Source organism: Mizuhopecten yessoensis, unplaced genomic scaffold (assembly GCF_002113885.1).
Source record: "Mizuhopecten yessoensis strain PY_sf001 unplaced genomic scaffold, ASM211388v2 scaffold8317, whole genome shotgun sequence".
Taxonomy (NCBI): Eukaryota; Metazoa; Mollusca; class Bivalvia; order Pectinida; family Pectinidae; genus Mizuhopecten; species Mizuhopecten yessoensis.
Window position 1 is genome coordinate 42,075 of NW_018407487.1, and position 18,862 is coordinate 60,936.

The following is an 18,862-nucleotide window of genomic DNA, read 5'->3' on the forward strand; positions in this document are numbered from 1 at the left end:
ATATAGTAAACAAACGTACAGCATATAGTAAACAAACGTACAGCATATAGTAAACAAACGTTCAGCATATAGTAAACAAACGTACAGCATATAGTAAACAAACGTACAGTATATAGTAAACAAACGTACAGTATATAGTAAACAAACGTACAGTATATAGTAAACAAACATACAGTATATAGTAAACAAACGTACAGTATATAGTAAACAAACGTTGCAAGACACAGTTGTGTTAAAAAGTATTTTCAATTTAGTCAAGGTTATATCTCAGCAAAATGCATTTACTGGATACAAGCATTTACATGATAAACTCTAAGCAACGGGGGAGTATGGGATGGACGCGGTTTGAACTGATTTTACAATGCTAACAAAGACATAAAAAGGTACCTACCACAATTACATAAACATTAAATCAAAACAATTGTACAACATTGTTTAAAAGGGAGATTATCACACTTATATAAATAACACATCTAACAAAATGATAGATATGTTAAAATGGGAAATCTTCATATAGGCTTTGTTTGAACAAAGGAAACGGACGTTTTCGAAAGCTCGCAATATCTGTTTTCAAATATTGTTTGTGTTCACAACAAACTTACCATATTTATTCATACCAAAATATTGATTCATATCCGAAACTATCATAATGTTATGAACAAACATAAAGAACTTTATATAAACGAATGAAAAAATATAATTAAGTTATAAGCTATAACTAAAAAGGGAGACTATCACAACTACCTAAACAACCAAACTATTAAAGTAATTGATAGGATTGAAAAGGAGAACTTGCAGTAATTGTATTTATTTTTTTCGAAAGTTATTTATAGGATTGAATAGGTGAACTTTCCAGTATGATAGCATTAACAAGTTTACAAATAGCATTTCTTATAGAGATATAGATAGGATGAAAAAGTTGAATTTACCATAATTATGTAAACTTTATATACAATTTCATAACAAATCTTATAAAGTTAAAGACAAATCCTATAAAGTTAAAGATAGGATAGAGTGACACAAATATTATCAAAATGATTTAGTCCTATTAATAATTTACTTACATAAAAAAATAAAACACGTTTATAAAATTGATTTTGTTTGGTGGAAATATCTATGTACCCGCACACATAAAAATACTACACTGCTTTTCAGCCAATTTAAAAACGTTATTATCAGGTTGCATTTGTAAGGCCAGGTACATCACCAGCGTGTATATACATGTACACATTCTACTTTCGTTTTGACAAGGAAGGATAAATACTACTATAAAAACAACAACAAAATAGACCTACCTCCATTAAAGCCATCATTTTCATTTTCCAAGGCATTTGGATTGAGGAAGTCTTCCTCTGCTAGCCCTCTTGGGTACACATCTGGCGAGGTCTCCTCCATGTTCCTTAGAGATAGGTCTAAAGGCCCAAAGTCGTCCGGTCCTCCCAGAGGCTCCGTAAGCACGTCGGCGAGCTGTGTGTATTTACAAAATGACCAGGAAGTTATAAAGGGTACCTTGTCGGGTGTATGGATTTTTATCTGTACAGGTAACGCATACACAAATAACTCGGGTCACAATGGTGTAGATATGGTACGTGAGTACCCAGAATTACACAGTCATCGACAAACGTGTAGCTATATAGGTATACAAATGTACATGTAATGGGGTGTATACAAAAGACATGCTATAGCACAAAAGTGTGTTTTAATCATGAATATTTTGTGGCTACACATGTTAATTACATAACAAGGACGTCGATAACTGTACTCATATATGCATATCCCGTAAGGGGATTCTATATCGTATAAACTACTCATTTTCATTATCATTCAATTCAATTCAATTATTCATATCCCGAAAAGGGATTCTGTATCGTATAAACTATAACGTTTTATTAGTTCAATCTTTGTTATGATTGTTTGTATATGATTTTTGCTTGACATTTAGTAATTCTTACTATACAAGGAATAGAAACACGGTTATGATATTTTAGTTAGTCTAACTATACAAGGAATAGAAACACGGTTATGATGTTTTAGTTAGTCTAACTATACAAGGAATAAAAACACGGTTATGATGTTTAAGTTAGTCTAACTATACAAGGAATAGAAACGCGGTTATGATATTTTAGTTAGTCTAACTATACGAGGAATAGAAACACGGTTATGATGTTTTAGTTAATCTAACTATACAAGGAATAGAAACACGGGTAAGATGTTTTAGTTAGTCTAACTATACAAGGAGTAGAAACACGGTTCTAATGTTTTGGTTAGTCTAACTATACAAGGAGTAGAAACACGGTTCTAATGTTTTGGTTAGTCTAACTATACAAGGAATAAAAACACGGTTATGATGTTTAAGTTAGTCTAACTATACAAGGAATAGAAACACGTGTAAGATGTTTTAGTTAGTCTAACTATACAAGGAATAAAAACACGGTTATGATGTTTTAGTTAGTCTAAGTATACAAGGAATAGAAACACGGTTATGATGTTTTATTTAGTCTAACTATACAAGGAATAGAAACACGTGTAAGATGTTTTAGTTAGTCTAACTATACAAGGAATAGAAACGCGGTTATGATATTTTAGTTAGTCTAACTATACAAGGAATAGAAACACGGTTATGATATTTTAGTTAGTCTAACTATACAAGGAATAGAAACACGAGTCTGATGTTTTAGTTAGTCTAACTATACAAGGAGTAGAAACACGGTTCTAATGTTTTGGTTAGTCTAACTATACAAGGAGTAGAAACACGGTTCTAATGTTTTGGTTAGTCTAACTATACAAGGAGTAGAAACACGGATATGATGTTTTAGTTAGTCTAACTATACAAGTAATAGAAACACGGTTATGATGTTTTAGTTAGTTTAACTATACAAGGAATAGAAACACGGTTATGATATTTTAGTTAGTCTAACTATACAAGGAATAGAAACACGATTATGATGTTTTAGTTAGTCTAACTATACAAGGAATAAAAACACGGTTATGATGTTTTAGTTAGTCTAAGTATACAAGGAATAGAAACACGGTTATGATGTTTTAGGTAGTCTAACTATACAAGGAATAGAAACACGGGTATGATGTTTTATTTAGTCTAACTATACAAGGAATAGAAACACGTGTAAGATGTTTTAGTTAGTCTAACTATACAAGGAATAGAAACACGGGTAAGATGTTTTAGTTAGTCTAACTATACAAGGAGTAGAAACACGGTTATAATGTTTTGGTTAGTCTAACTATACAAGGAATAGAAACACGGTTATGATGTTTAAGTTAGTCTAACTATACAAGGAATAGAAACACGGTTATGATGTTTTAGGCTTCGTTAATGCGCATACTGATGCTGTCGCTATTTATAGTGTGGATATTTTAGTGAGTTACATAGAAACCAGACTATCAGCCATTTGAATTCGTATTTACCCTACCCCTGTTTTGACTATTACTGCTATAGAAATCAGTGACAAGACACAAACAGGTTCGGAGACCCATACAAAATTGATACAAACGCATTGCAATCGACAACGAGCGGCAGTGTACACATTATTGTATATTATGTTAGTGTGCATTTAAACTTTGGGCCGAAATGTTTACATATTGGTTTGATCTATTGGTTTGATCTATTGGTTCTAGAAATAGAAAACATCAAACACTGCATTCATGTAGGGCTATGCTTATATTTTTGTTAGTACATGTATGTTCTCTTTTGATGGCATTAATGCAAAGATTGATTTTCTCCAAAACAGGCGTTAACCTTACACTCGAATGATAACTCTATCACAGATTTATGACAGTCACCCTTGCGATCTACCTAATACTAGTATTTATCGATATAACTGTATAAACTCATTGATAAACGTGTTACAACAACAACAAATATCGCCATTAGGTTTAGAGGAAAACCCTCCCTTCATGTTACAGCTTAAATTGGCATGTATGACTATCTTCAAGAATAAACTATGAAAACACACTCTATTTACAGATCCTGTTGTCATTGTTATCTACAAATAATGTTGTGCACTGTTATGAAAAAGAAGCATCGAGTAAAACAGAACCGGTTCTTGTGTAAAGAATTAACTACGGCATGTAACCAAATAACAATTAAAGCATACTCTGTATTATCATTATACTGATAATTAAAACTGGCTTTAAATAACAATGATATGTCCATTGCTGATACTTGGGGCATGCTCTGCAATACTGAAATAACATAGACATGTAAACCCTGATCATAAAAAAGGTCCTGAATTGGCGAATCCCTTTTTTTTGTGTAGATCCCTGATACTGAGAACAGGTTCTGGAGAGGAGGAATGTGATTTATTACATAATGTACTGTGTTATACAGTGAGTATTACCCCATGTAATATGACCTATAAGCCCTGTGATTGGTTTTAAGTTTCAATTGTTTCAATTGTGACATCACGCTAGGACAATTACATGACGTCACAGACCTACGCACTGGAGTCAAAATGGCGGATTCTTACATTTCAAGGTTGCATGAAAATTGTTGTTTTACACGAATAAATGCCACAAATCCTGATTATGTGATAAAAAGGATCTTACACTCATTCCATATGAAATTTATGAAACCTGTCACGAATTTTTCACTTGAGCTCAGCAGAAACTCGCGTAATTGAAAAGTTCTTAGACTCGTTTCATAAATCTTATATGAAATGGAAACTAATGTAAGATCCTATATATATACCTAGTAGTATGACAATGATACGTTATTTCCTAGTAATACATGTACTTCAATGTCAGAATACTCGTTATAATGTTTCTGTTAAGCTGTCTTGCTGTCTTGATGTAGGAAAACATAATAGTGTTTTATAGTGATATGACCATTTTGACAAGCTGTAGGAAAATATAATAAGTGTTTTATAGTGATATGACCATTTTGACAAACTGAAGGAAAATATAATAAGTGTTTTTATAGTGATATGACCATTTTGACAAACTGTAGGTAAAAATATAATAGTGTTTTATAATGAGATGACTATTTTGACAAAATGTAGGGAAATAAAATAGTGTTTTATAGTGAGATGACTATTTTGACAAACTGTAGGAAAAGACAATAGTGTTTTATAGTGATATGACCATTTTGACAAACTGAAGGAAATAAAATAGTGTTTTATAGTGAGATGACTATTTTGACAAACTGTAGGAAAATATAATAGTGTTTTATAGTGAGATGACTATTTTGACAAACTGTAGGAGAATATAATAGTGTTTTATAGTGATATAACCATTTTAACAAACTGTAGTGTTTGGTTGGGGGTGAATTGCGGTAGATACATTCAGTCTTTTTGCCTTACTAATATTTTGATGTCTAAGAAAAAGAATTTGCAACTTTTTTTCAACCAGATATTTATGTCTTAGTTTACCGGGGTTGTTTTTAACTGACAAGTTTGGCTGATTGTAAGTTTTAAACCTAGCAGTGATTTACTGAAAGAATTTGTCTTGTTTACAAGACACTACGTAATTTACATGTTGGGATTAATTTTGGTATACCATTGTATATATCGAGCTACGTGACCTACACCGCTGCAGTCGTTGTATTTATTGGCTGTACCTAATATATTATAGTTCGGGTACCGGAGTCATGTCCTGGGTCAGGTCATATTAAACTATCCATACAATTTATCACACGATATTTTTTAATTGAGAATATGCATATAAATATAAACAAGATTTACAATCTACAAATACAAGGTCTAGATAAAACTTTTATTACACTTTATGATAAGTTTTACAACTGAACGAAATGTTAAATTACTTTTAAAGGTTATCGCAAAGACCCGCTTGTTCACTCAGGAGACATAGGTACATTGTATGCCTTTATTGTTCATGATTTAGTGTTATCCGAAAAAGCTGTGGCGGATAGTCCTAAATCTGCTGTCAAAAAAGTGTTATGTTAATAAGTCCTACTGTGATTATTTCCTGCTATACATACACGTTATAAATTTCACAACAATTATGAAACAAGTTATTACAACTTTTTAATTACTCTTGTCGGCCCGGATGTTAGCGCTCGGGAGTCTTAATGTGGGAGGAAACCGGAGTACCCGGAGTAAACCCACGAGGTCGGGCAGGTGAACCAATATTTCCTGCTACATAGCTAAACTCTAGGACAGTCAATATAACGTTGCTATTCTAGTTTCTCTACAGCTAGTATTGGGGTAGAATCCATCCGTTTAAGCAATTAATTCAAATACAATTAAGTAGTGAAAAGATCCTTGTTGGCATCTGAAATTACGCGAGAAATATGACCCTTCTTAATTATAAAAACTTGTTGTGATAAATTTCTTATGTTCGTGATTTAGAGCAATTGAAAACATGTTTGAGTAAGTATACGTTATAATCAAACGAAATACCTTGAGGGTGATTAAGTTTTCGAGTTAATTAAACCTTGTATTGTTATAAACAGTCCATTTGCGTAAGTATATGGGCACTTCGACTTGCTGGCCAACAGCGCGTATTTGTCTGACGTGTAGCCACCCTCCGTTTTGTTATTATCGATTAACACGATGGCTAGTTATGTTAATAATGGCCTTTTCATATCCTAATATGGTTTATGTATTATTATATATATTTACCATTAATGATTGTTACGTACTATTTATCATTTTAAGAAGACGGCTTTCTTATGGTTTGCCTGTTACCCGATGTATGCTGTATGCAAAACCTATACAACATAACATTCAAAAGTGAAAAGTAAACAGTCAACATGAAAAAACACTCCGTGAGTATATAAGACAATAAAGTAAGAAATACCTTAATACCTTTCGTCTCGCCCAATATCATTACCTACGGTATTTCAAGTACGAAGCAGACAGCCAACATATTTCTGGGGAAAGATTTGAACACTAGGAGCGCTTGTATGAATGTTGACGAGCAAAATAATGTCTAGCTGACACGTTAAAATGCTTAGAGGTAAAGAGTTTAGTAGACGCTTTTTACATATTTTTAGTCAAGAACTCAGTAGACACGTTCATATGTTCCAAGGTCAATGCTAACCGACATTATAAAATGGTCCTAGGTCAAGAGTTGAGTAGATGTATTTAAAATTTCTAGATAAGCAAGGAACTGAAAGTCATCTCTATTTGTTCCCTGGTAAGATAGACAAATGAAGGGGTATTTTATAGTTCAAATACATCTCGCCTTTCTTGAAAAAGAAAGTTCCCATACATAAAGAGAACGGACGTTTTCCCTCAGTTTTGTATACTGTAGTTTAGTGTACAAAGTGCTTCAGTAAAATGTTCAGTAAGAAGAAACAAATTGCAGAAAGCATACTCAAAAAACACAAACTATCTCTATTCCACATCTTAAGTTACTATGTAAAAAGACGTTTGTCATCCTGGTTATAGTAATAGACTGGTAGCTAAGAGTTTATTTAGTGTGTTACCCTGGTAATGGTAATAGAATGGCAGGTAAGAGTTTATTTTGTTTGTAACCCTGGTAATGGTGATAGACTGGTAGTTAAGAGGTTATTTAGTTTGTAACCCTGGTAATGGTAATAGACTGGTAGTTAAGACCTTATTTAGTTTGTAACCTTGGTAATGGTAATAGACTGGTAGTTAAGAGTTTATTTAGTTTGTAACCCTGGTATGGTAATAAACTGGTAGTTAAGAGTTTATTTAGTTTGTAACCCTGGTAATGGTAATAGACTGATAGTTAAGACTTCATTTAGTTTGTTACCTTGGTAATGGTAATAGACTGATAGTTAAGAGTTTATTTAGTTTGTAACCCTGGTATGGTAATAGAATGGTAGTTAAGAGTTTATTTAGTTTGTAACCCTGGTAATAGTAATAGACTGGTAGTTAAGACTTCATTTAGTTTGTTACCTTGGTAATGGTAATAGACTGATACTTAAGAGTTTATTTAGTTTGTAACCCTGGTATGGTAATAGAATGGTAGTTAAGAGATTATTTAGTTTGTAACCCTGGTAATGGTAATAGACTGGTAGTTAAGAGCTTATTTAGTTTGTAACCCTGGTAATGGTTATAGACTGGTAGTTAAGATTTATTTAAGGAATGCAAGTTATATTTTCAACATGCATGAGGTCATAACAACATTGGCATTTTGGACATATTTTATGAATCGCGTTAGCGATTTTTGATAAATATGTCCAAAAAGCCAATGTTGTTATGACCTCATGAATATTGATAAAATAAATGTTATTCCTTATATTTACATTTTAAATGGTTTTAATTTTCTGATGCAAGCAGAAATAAAAAAAAATACCGGCATTGTAATTTTATTTGTGCATGAGGGCAACGCAGTAGAGAGAACAGCGTGTTTTTGCGGGAAAATGTTAAACTTCCGGTGGTGGTCCTACCAACAGCATGACAACAAAACAAACAGAATATAGTTGTATTTTCAAATTTAATTTGTAGAACTAACACACGCCGGATATTATTATCATGTACCTTACACACCTCATTTGAGCATTAAAATGAAGTCTATCATGTTTAATGTTAATGGTATTAGCATAACTAAACTACGCCGATGGCTGTTTCACGGCGGACGTGTACTAATTACGCACTGTGCTACGTCATTAAAGGTATCAATACGCTGTGATGAGGTCACATGTGTTATGCAAAAATGAATGTCATTTTCGCCAATGGGTCCAAGCATACAGAATGTAAATATTTAGTTTGTAACCCTGGTAATGGTAATAGACTAAAAGAGTTCATGTATTGGTTGATGATTTATTTGAGCAAATAGCACATCGAGCAATAAAACGATGTTTTGAATTTTTTGTAAGTTTGAAATCAAACAAGTGAACCGGGTCCATCATGTTATCATTATCTGTTTTCGTAACGATTAAATATACAAAACTGTAGAAGCATTTTTGAACTAGTACTAGTATTTTGTCTTTCAACAATGTTCATTTGGAAGCTAGGAATTAAATAGAGGATACAGATAAGCTATTAAATTTACATTTTGGTAAGCTAATGCACCATATTATTATGATGTAATTCATTAATTGTTGCTTGTAAAAAGTAAGATTCAGAAAACACGGATATGTATGTGTCTTTTTCAAGTTTAACCAGTTGTAATCAAATTCATATGTTTTCGGTTCGCCATATTGTCTGGCATTGCCTCACACAGTGGCATTGTATTCCAATTGAAGGTATATAATGTAGGTGGACCTTGCATGGACATATTTTGTCATTATTAACTTATTTAGATGGCAAGCTACTACATTATATACCAGCTAGACCTTAGTTGTATAGGAATGTAGCACGTAACCACGCTGAAGAGGAGTTAAGGTCATCTAAATTCAGCTGTGTTAGGGCTTGTTTTTAAATGACATATCAAAAGAAACTTGGTGGGTTTTTAAAAACAAAACTTTTGAAAATAGCAAAATATTCAAAATTATTTTTGTGATAAATTTCAATTTTCTTGTGCATATAAACAAAATGTCCGAGCTAAAGAAGATTCCATCTAACTGTAGCTGCTTCTTATTCTTCTAGGCAGGACTATCTGTATGATGCTCGTTAGAAAGAGAGAGGATGCGTAAAGATTGTAGTTTTGACATGGTGGGCATCTCGTTGTTTCTCCGGGGTTCCTATCAGGTCTTTAAACGTAACCAAATGAATTTGGTTAGACTGCTGGGATGCCGATATAATCATGGCTACCATCGTGTCTCTTTGAGGAATGAACAAAGATAATACATGTGTATGAGTCGATCCTTAACTTGACGAAAGTTCTCCATACGGTCATTACATCCATTACGCAGTAGTGGCGAAGTTCGATTGTGGCTATATCACAAAGAGTATATGCAGATATGTGCATGACGAATTAGCTGATGGCTCGTTAGACAGTACAGACAAGCAGGGCTTTGTTAGGAATTTTTATAACGGATTTGAGACTATCAATCAACATTATGTTTGTCCATTGAAACATGGTGACATAGCTATTTTCCCCTACCTGCTAAGATATAGATAAATATGGTCTATATGAAGTAACACCTCTAGTTTTGTCACAAAATGCCTAGACCTTCTAACATACAATATTGATTAAACCAAGCTACACCTAGGCAGATTGTGCAGACGACTAGGGGAGTATTGATGTCACATAACAAAGTCGCTTGATTTTTAAGACTTCAGAGGGAATATTGATATCAGAAAATTAACATCGCACTACAGTAACGTTAGACCGTTCAGGACTCGGACGTAATATTGACATCACACTACAGTATAGTTAGACCGTTCAGACCTCAAAGGGAATATTGACATCACACTACAGTATAGTTGGACCGTCCAGACGTCAGAGGGAATATTGACGTCGTTAGACCATTCAAACCTCAGAGAAAATATTTACATCACACTACAGTATAGCTAGACCGTTCAGACCTCAGAGGGAATATTGACGTCGTTAGACCATTCTAACCTCAGAGAAAATATTTACATCACACTACAGTATAGTTGTACCGTCCAGACGTCAGAGGGAATATTGACGTGACACTACAGTATAGTAAGAGCGTTCAGACCTCAGAGGGCATATTGACGTCACACTACGGTATAGTTAGACCGTTCAGCCCTCAGAGGGAATATTGATATCAGAAAATTAACATCGCACTACAGTAACGTTAGACCGTTCAGACCTCAGAGGGAATATTGACGTCGTTAGATCATTCAAACCTCAGAGAAAATATTGAAATCACACTACAATATAGTTAGACCGTTCAAACCTCAGAGGAAATATTGACGTCAAACTACAATATAGTAAGAGCGTTCAGACCTCAGAGGAAATATTGAAATCACACTACAATATAGTTAGACCGTTCAAACCTCAGAGGAAATATTGACATCACACTACAGTATAGTAAGAGCGTTCAGACCTCAGAGGGAATATTGACGTCACACTACAGGATAGTTAGAATGTTAGGACCTCAGAGAGAATATTGACATCACACTACAATATAGTTAGCTCGTTCAAACCTCAGAGGGAATATTAACGTTACACTACAGTATAGTAAGATCGTTAGGACCTCAGAGGGAATATTGACATCACACTACATTATAGTTAGCTTGTTCAAACCTCAGAGGGAATATTGGCGTCACACTACAGTATAGTTAGATCGTTAAGACCTCAGAGGGAATACTGACGTCACACTACAATATAGTTAGCTCGTTCAAACCTCCGAGGGAATACTGACGTCACACTACAGTATAGTTAGCTCGTTCAAACCTCAGAGGAAATATTGACATCACACTACAGTATAGTTAGATCGTTCATACCCCAGAGGGAATATTGACATCACACTACATTGCAAATTTAGTTAGAGTGTTTAGAGATCAGAGGGAATACTGACGTCACACTCCAGTGTAGTTAGATCGTTCTGACAATAGAGTGAATACTGACGTCACACTACAGTTAAGATAGACCGTTCAGACATCAGAGTGAATACTGACGTAAAACTGTAGTTAAAAAGACAGCTCAGACGATATGAGTACCCTCGCGAAATGCAAGCTCGTACAGTGTAAATTAGATTATTGTGATAAGTTTCGTGATAATCGGAAAAGAAATGAAAGCTGTAGAGAGCAACAGTGACCTAGTATTTGACCAAAGAAAGTTTAAACACGAATTCTTACAAGGTGGTGTTTGTGAATTCATTTTGTGAAGTTCAGTATAAATTGGATACGAAATGAGCTCTAAAGAGCGGCGATCCCGTCTGGGACGCACGTACGGGCAGATCCCAATATACCCTTGACACCTTATCGTGAGGGTATAGAAAACTTAAATATGAATGGTTTAAATGCAGTCTATTGATTCTGGAAGAGTCAAGGACAATAGATCGCTTTCTGTCTACAAGTTTTCCGTTGCATACTATGGAATACTTGTTGAGATCATTAAGCCAACTGCCTTATAATCAGGCCGCCTGAAGATTAATATTCCACACATGCATGTTCTGCAGACAGGGACAAACGCATATCAATAGATCATAAAAACATCAGCGTTTACCTCTCAGACATTATATACATGTTTTGTTTTAATACAGACAGTTACACTTGGTTGTTGTATTCATCTCCCTTCTAATGCCGAGAAAGAGGAAGTGTAGTACAGGAATTCTCGGGGAATCTACAGTCGACTTACCGATGGAAATATGTGAGCAGCAAGGATGCCATTGAAAACGTCGGACCTGCAACAACACACAAATTACTTGTTAAAGTAGCAATAACAGGTTATGGTTCTTAATACAAAACAAACAACCGTACATATAACGGTCCCATCATTTTGACATGACAACTTATATTTTCTGCAGAATTTATAATAATTTATCACAATGATGCACAATGGTTCATGTATGTCTATATGATAGCAGAAAAAAACTACAAAAATCATACCTATTGATTCTGTTTTTAATTCCTTTTGGGATCGAAAATTAAGGAAAACTTTCTTCTTAAAATATCTTACTTTGTTGCAACACTCAGTATGATAAGTTATAAGTATAAATTAACAAAAAAACGGTTTTCCAAACTCTAGTGCAGTAATAAATTAGATCGCTCACGGTATGGATGAGAATAGTTCGTAGTGATAGATATTGTCTTTTTGTTGCCTTTTACAAAACGATAAAGAAAGATAGAAGTAAGGAAGTATTAATTTAAAACAAATGACAGAAAATACTAAAAGTACGTACTAAAACAACAAGTTTTTGTGACGAATTGATCGAAAGTTACTTTCACATACAAAAACTAGCAGCCTTCAAAGTTGGCCAGAAGGGCTTATTGAGAGATACACCGTATCTAAAGTCCCTATCTCACTATTTCTACAACTTACGTTTTTAAATTATCACAAGCAAAGTTTGTTTTATGATATGAGTTAAATGTCCTCGCAATAGCCAGGTTCTTATGAAAGCATTTACCTAGGGAGACACAACCGGAAAGTGAGTAAAGAGAGAAGAAAGAAAGAAAAAGTTGGTAAAAAAGGGGTAACAAAGATATAAAAATATCGCGCTTATGCTGTAATAGGTCAGCAGAGTCAATGTCCTATTACAGAGGAAAAGCCCCGGATTCCGCAGGGGGCCCCACATCGGTCTCCTCTTATGATACACAGACAGTGGGATACGACAGGTCTTTTCTTGGTTTGTCCAGTATCCTTTAAACAAAAGGCACGTGAGAAACCACACCTGTTTCTGCAGGAGGAGTGAGGGAAGGGAAGGGGGTGCACATATGTCTCCTCGTTCGCGTATATTCTGACCCCAACCTTTCAAGTGCAAGACCAAGGCGATGTTCATGGCGTCACCGGACTAGAGAACCCAGAACACGCCTGTTGTATAGTAGATATGCTTCCTTCACTGTTAACATCACACACCCTTACAGGCTAGTTATAATTGTGTTGTCTAATTTCAGGTGGAGTAACATGAACATATGGGTTTTCTTGTTTACCGGACGCGTCGACTTCCGTCGTACACAACGTCGTGGGATTCCGAGTAAAGTGACAATTCAATAGTCTGTTGTCATGTCGAACTGGGATCCGGAAAAAGTGTTTTAATATTCATGATGTGTATGTTTATTGAGGACTATACAAGTGAACGTGAGAGGGGGAGAGACACTTTATTGTTAACCCCATTGAGTGTAAGAGGACTTCTATCATGTCCACTTCAGTCCTTGTCAACAGTATCTTAATTAAACAATCAATTGTAGACTAACACGCAAATATGACAATAGCGTTTGTTCTAGCTGTCTACAATAGTTGCATCACAACGCAACAAACGGATAGTCCAACATCTATTGTTAGCAAGGGAGTCTTGTATAAACACAAAATACCACTTGAAACAAGTAGGCAGTACTTTCTTTTATTAGTATGACAAAGTTTACATGTTTTTTTCAGCTATATGACGTTAAACATGACTATAATAGTGAATTCGTATTGCTTACCATAACTAGACAGGAATATTACAAAAAAGCACGTTGGTGTATTAACAATCGTTAAACTTCATATCACCTTTGCACACAAACTGTGTCTCTCAAGATGAGTATGGCAGATTACGTTTTTCCATTATTGCGCACTTGTGTTCTACATCCGTTCTGGGAAATGTTGTTAGTGTATATATACATAAGTAATGCGTGACCTGTTCAGTCTGACGGCTGGTACTTATTGTAATCGGAAATACACACACTTTCTACGAAATCCGGAAAAAATCCAATAGGATACAATACAGTAATTCGAGCAGAGATATATCCACAATGGAGTATGTTCTTTTGGGGAAACAAAAGGGAAACAGGAAATACCTACAAGGAACACATATTTTATCAAATAAATGTAAATGTAAAAAAAAAAAAACTTTTAAAAGACAAAAAAGCAATACCATTATATCTATGTGACAATAATGTAACCATTAACTCTATGTGACAATAATGTAACCATTAAAACTATGTGACAATAATGTAGCCAATTACTATATGTGACAATAGTGTAACCATTACCTCTATGTTATAAGAATGTAACCATTTACTCGATGTTATGAGAATGTAACAAATTACTCTATGTGATAATAATGTAACCATTAACTCTATGTGACAAAAATGTAACCATTTACTCTATGTGACAATAATGAAACCAATAACTCTATGTTACAATAATGTTATCATTAACTCTTTGTAACAATAATGTTACCATTAACTCTATGTGACAATAATGTAACCATTAACATATGTGACAATAATGTAACTACATTTATAAACTCTATGAAACAATACTGTAACCATTAACTCTATGTCATAATAATGTAAATACATTTATTAAATCTATGAAACAATACTCTAACCATTAACTCTATGTGACAATAATGTAACCATCAACTTTATGTGACAGTAATGTAACCATTAACTATATGTGACAATAACGTAACTACATGTATTAACTATATGTGACAATAATGTAACTATTAACTCTATGTGACAATAATGTAACCATTAAATGTATGTGACAATAATGTAACCATTAAATCTAAGTAACAATAATGTAACCATTAACTGTATATGACAATAATGTAACCGTTAACTCTATGTAACAATAATGTAACTATTAACTGTATGTAACAATAATGTAACCATTAACTATATGTGACAATAATGTAACCATTAAATGTATATGACAATAATGTTACCGTTAACTCTATGTAACAATAATGTAACTATTAACTGTATGTAACAATAATGTAACCATTAACTATATGTGACAATAATGTAACCATTAACTGTATATGAACATAATGTAATCGTTAACTCTATGTGGCAATAATGTAACGATTTACTCTTTGTGACAATAATGAAACCAATTACTCTTTTTGACAATAATGTAATCATTAACTCTATGTGACAATAATGTAACCATTTACTGTATGTAACAATAATGTAACCATTTACTTTGTATATCAATAATGTAACCGTTAACTCTAAGTGGTAATAATGTAACGATTAACTCTTTGTAACAATAATGTAACCATTAATTCTATGTGACAACAATGTAACCATTTAATATTTGTGACAATAATGTAACCATAAACTCTATGTGACAGTAATGTAACCATTAGCTCTTTCTGACAATAATGTTACCATTAACTTTGTATAACAATAATGTAGCTATTAACTCTATCTGGCAATAATGTAACCGTTACCTCTATGTGACAATAGTGTAACCATTTACTATTTGTGACAATAATGTAAACATTAGCTCTATGTGACAATAATGTAACCATTAACTCTTTGTGACAATAATGTAACCATTAGTTTTTTCTGACAATAATGTTACCACTAACTTTGTGTGACAATAATGTAGCCATTAACTCTATCTGGCAATAATGTTACCATTAACTGTATGTGACAATAATGTAACCATTTACTGTAAGTAACAATAATGTAACCATTAACTATATGTGACAATAATGTAAACATTAACTATATGTGACAATACTGTAACCATTAACTCTATGTGACAATAATGTAATCATTAACTCTTTGTAACAATAATGTTACCATTAATTTTATGTAACAATAATGTTACCATTAACTTTATGTGACAATACTGTAACCATTAACTCTATGTGACAATAATGTAATCATTAACTTTTTTGACAATAATGTAACCATTAACTTTATTTGACAATAATGTAACCATTAACTGTATGTGACAATAATGTAACCATTAACTATATGTGACAATAATGTAACCATTTACCCTTTGTGACAATAATGTAACCATTTACTGTAAGTAACAATAATATTACCATTAACTTTATGTAACAATAATGTTACCATTAAGTTTATGTGACAATACTGTAACCATTAACTCTATGTGACAATAATGTAATCATTAACTTTTTGTAACAATAATGTTTCCATTAACTTTATGTAACAATAATGTTACCATTAACTGTATGTAACCATTTACTCTTTGTAACATTAATGTTACCATTAACTTTATGTAACAATAATGTTACCATTAACTTTGTGTGACAATAATGTAACCATTAACTCTATCTGGCATTAATGTAATCATTAACTGTATGTGACAATAATATAACCATTAAACGTATGTGACAATAATGTAACCATTAACTGTATGTGACAATAATGTAACCATTAACTATATGTGACAATTATGTTACCATTTGCTATATTTGACAATAATGTAACCATTTAATCTATGTAACAATAATGTTACCATTTACTCTTTGTGTAATAATTATATAACCATTAGCTCTATGTGATGATAATCTTGTAAATTTTAAAACTGCAAAGATTCTGTACATATAAGTGTCAGTTAATATGTCTTCTTAAAGGTGTTTCGGCTAGGAAGTATCGGGAAACTACATTACATAAGACATGTCGTCACAAGAGAGTGTCTATTTACATACATGTATATCGCCTGTAATAGGCATCGAGTTACATGTCATCACAAATACGCGTTGGGTACCTGATGAGTTAGTACCCGTACGTGAAGTATATAACACGCCATTCAGGATGATTGGGCTGAGTCATGTTCGTTTCCAATAAGGAAGTGTCTTAATTATTACACTTATCTTGATATGGCATGGTAAGGTTCTGGCCACGATGTAATAGTTCTACATGATTGAAGAACGGTAAACATAACAATGGTGTGGTGGAGAGAATTAAGCGATGTTTGCGTTGAGCTCGAACAGAACGCGATGTTAAACTTTTGTTTGATAAAAAAAACAAAGTTTTCTGTCTTATTACGTCATTATGATTTGCTCTAACGAGTTACTGTTCTGTTGCAGACAGACTTTCTCGGCAGTACTGCCAGTGTAACCACGTCGACGTTCACAGCGGCCCTACTGCACTTTACCTGTCGACCAGCAGACAGTACACCTGATTGTGTTAGCAATTATTAATGTTTGTATTGGTGTTATCATTTCTGTACTATGTATAACACTGCTTTCCTCACTGACGGTAATCACATACATGTATATACAAATGTACCTTATTTACAAACTGTACAGAGAGGTATAGACTACAAGGTACTTAACAAAGTCCTATAAAGTATGGGTAAAACGAAAGTAGGCAGATAGATTACACAATTGGCAACCCACCCAAACAAACAACAATAGGAGTAGAATTGTCGCTCAAACCTTTCCAAAACACAATCTCAACATTGAATTATTCATCGCGGACAAACCGAAAGTAGAAAGGGTTTATTCTATGGAAGGGTTGAGAGTCTACACATATACAGATATATGAAGAATTTGAGTTTAATCTACGTCACATGTTAAGACAATCACTCCTCCACCTTCATCTCGTCCCCGACCTCGCTCCCTCCCCCTCCCCCTTTCTCTTACTGCATCATCACCGTCCCCATCCACTTATCCAAGCGAAGTACCTTAATCAAGTGGATAAGTATAAATATAACACACAAGTTTGTCTGCATCTCAAATAAATCTGCAATAACCTCCACATATAACCACACATGTAGGTATCATCAGTTATACATATTGAGGGTTAATGAATGAACTATCGTGTGAATTAAGGTCGTACTTACCTTCTACTTTTCCTTTGAGAATGCCAATAACTGTGTGTATCATGCATCTTTTTTTCAAATGAGTGTCTTGCAAGGTCTGCGAAAAAAGTAAGGACGCGTGTATTTCACCGAGTGAAGGGTCGGACCTGCATCATTACTGAGTCCAACTCACGACATACGACTGACAATGTGAATGGTCGGGATGTCTCGGATAAGAGGGGAAATCTCCACTTTGAATTGTGAGTAACTTATCCACACGTTACACCAGCGTTGATCCGACCAGCATGCGTCCTCGTATATACACAAAGCTTTGACGACAAATATAAAAACACAAACTTTAAATTTTGAAACACGGAAGTTCCGATGCGTTATCACCGCAGATTAGAGATATTTAACACCATAGCGTACATGTATGTACGTCGGTAACCCGGTTTTTACTTGTGGTTATAGCTTGAATAGGTAAAGTATATGTAGCGCGTGACTGGGTTTATACTAGGAAGTAAGCCTATTTATACACCTAAGATGCACATGTGTCCCGGACCATAGACTAACCCGTTAACGATAAGATCTGCACCCGTTTTAGTTTTTATTAATACTCTCGCGCTGCCATTCAATACCGCCAGAGTACTATTTCTGATATATTGTAACGTTGTTTGTCGACTGATTTTAATAGCAAGAAAATGATTTGATAATATCTTGTACGGAGATATGTATAGCCCGATCTCTCTCTCTCTCTCCTCTGTATTAAAATTGGTTCTTATATATATCTAATTTATTTGTGAACCTCTGTAAATAACACTAAGTTGTAGTTAATTCTTCACCCCCACCCCCCTCCTTTGAGTTTCTTCAGTCTAAGTATAATTACAATAATTAC

General features: G+C 33.9%; 1 protein-coding gene across 1 annotated transcript in view; it reads right to left on the minus strand.

Annotated features, from left to right (window-relative positions):
• Nucleotides 1–18,434, minus strand: part of LOC110455599 — a 40,801-nt gene extending 22,367 nt beyond the window's left edge. Inside the window, exons 1-3 of the mRNA XM_021505805.1 lie at nt 18,010–18,434; nt 12,106–12,151; nt 1,296–1,467 (exon numbers count right to left, since the gene is read on the minus strand). Of these exons, the coding sequence (XP_021361480.1) occupies nt 1,296–1,467; nt 12,106–12,151; nt 18,010–18,056 (265 nt within the window). The 5' untranslated portion in view covers nt 18,057–18,434. The remainder of the gene's footprint in view (nt 1–1,295; nt 1,468–12,105; nt 12,152–18,009) is intronic.
• Between the last annotated feature and the right edge of the window lie 428 nt (nt 18,435–18,862).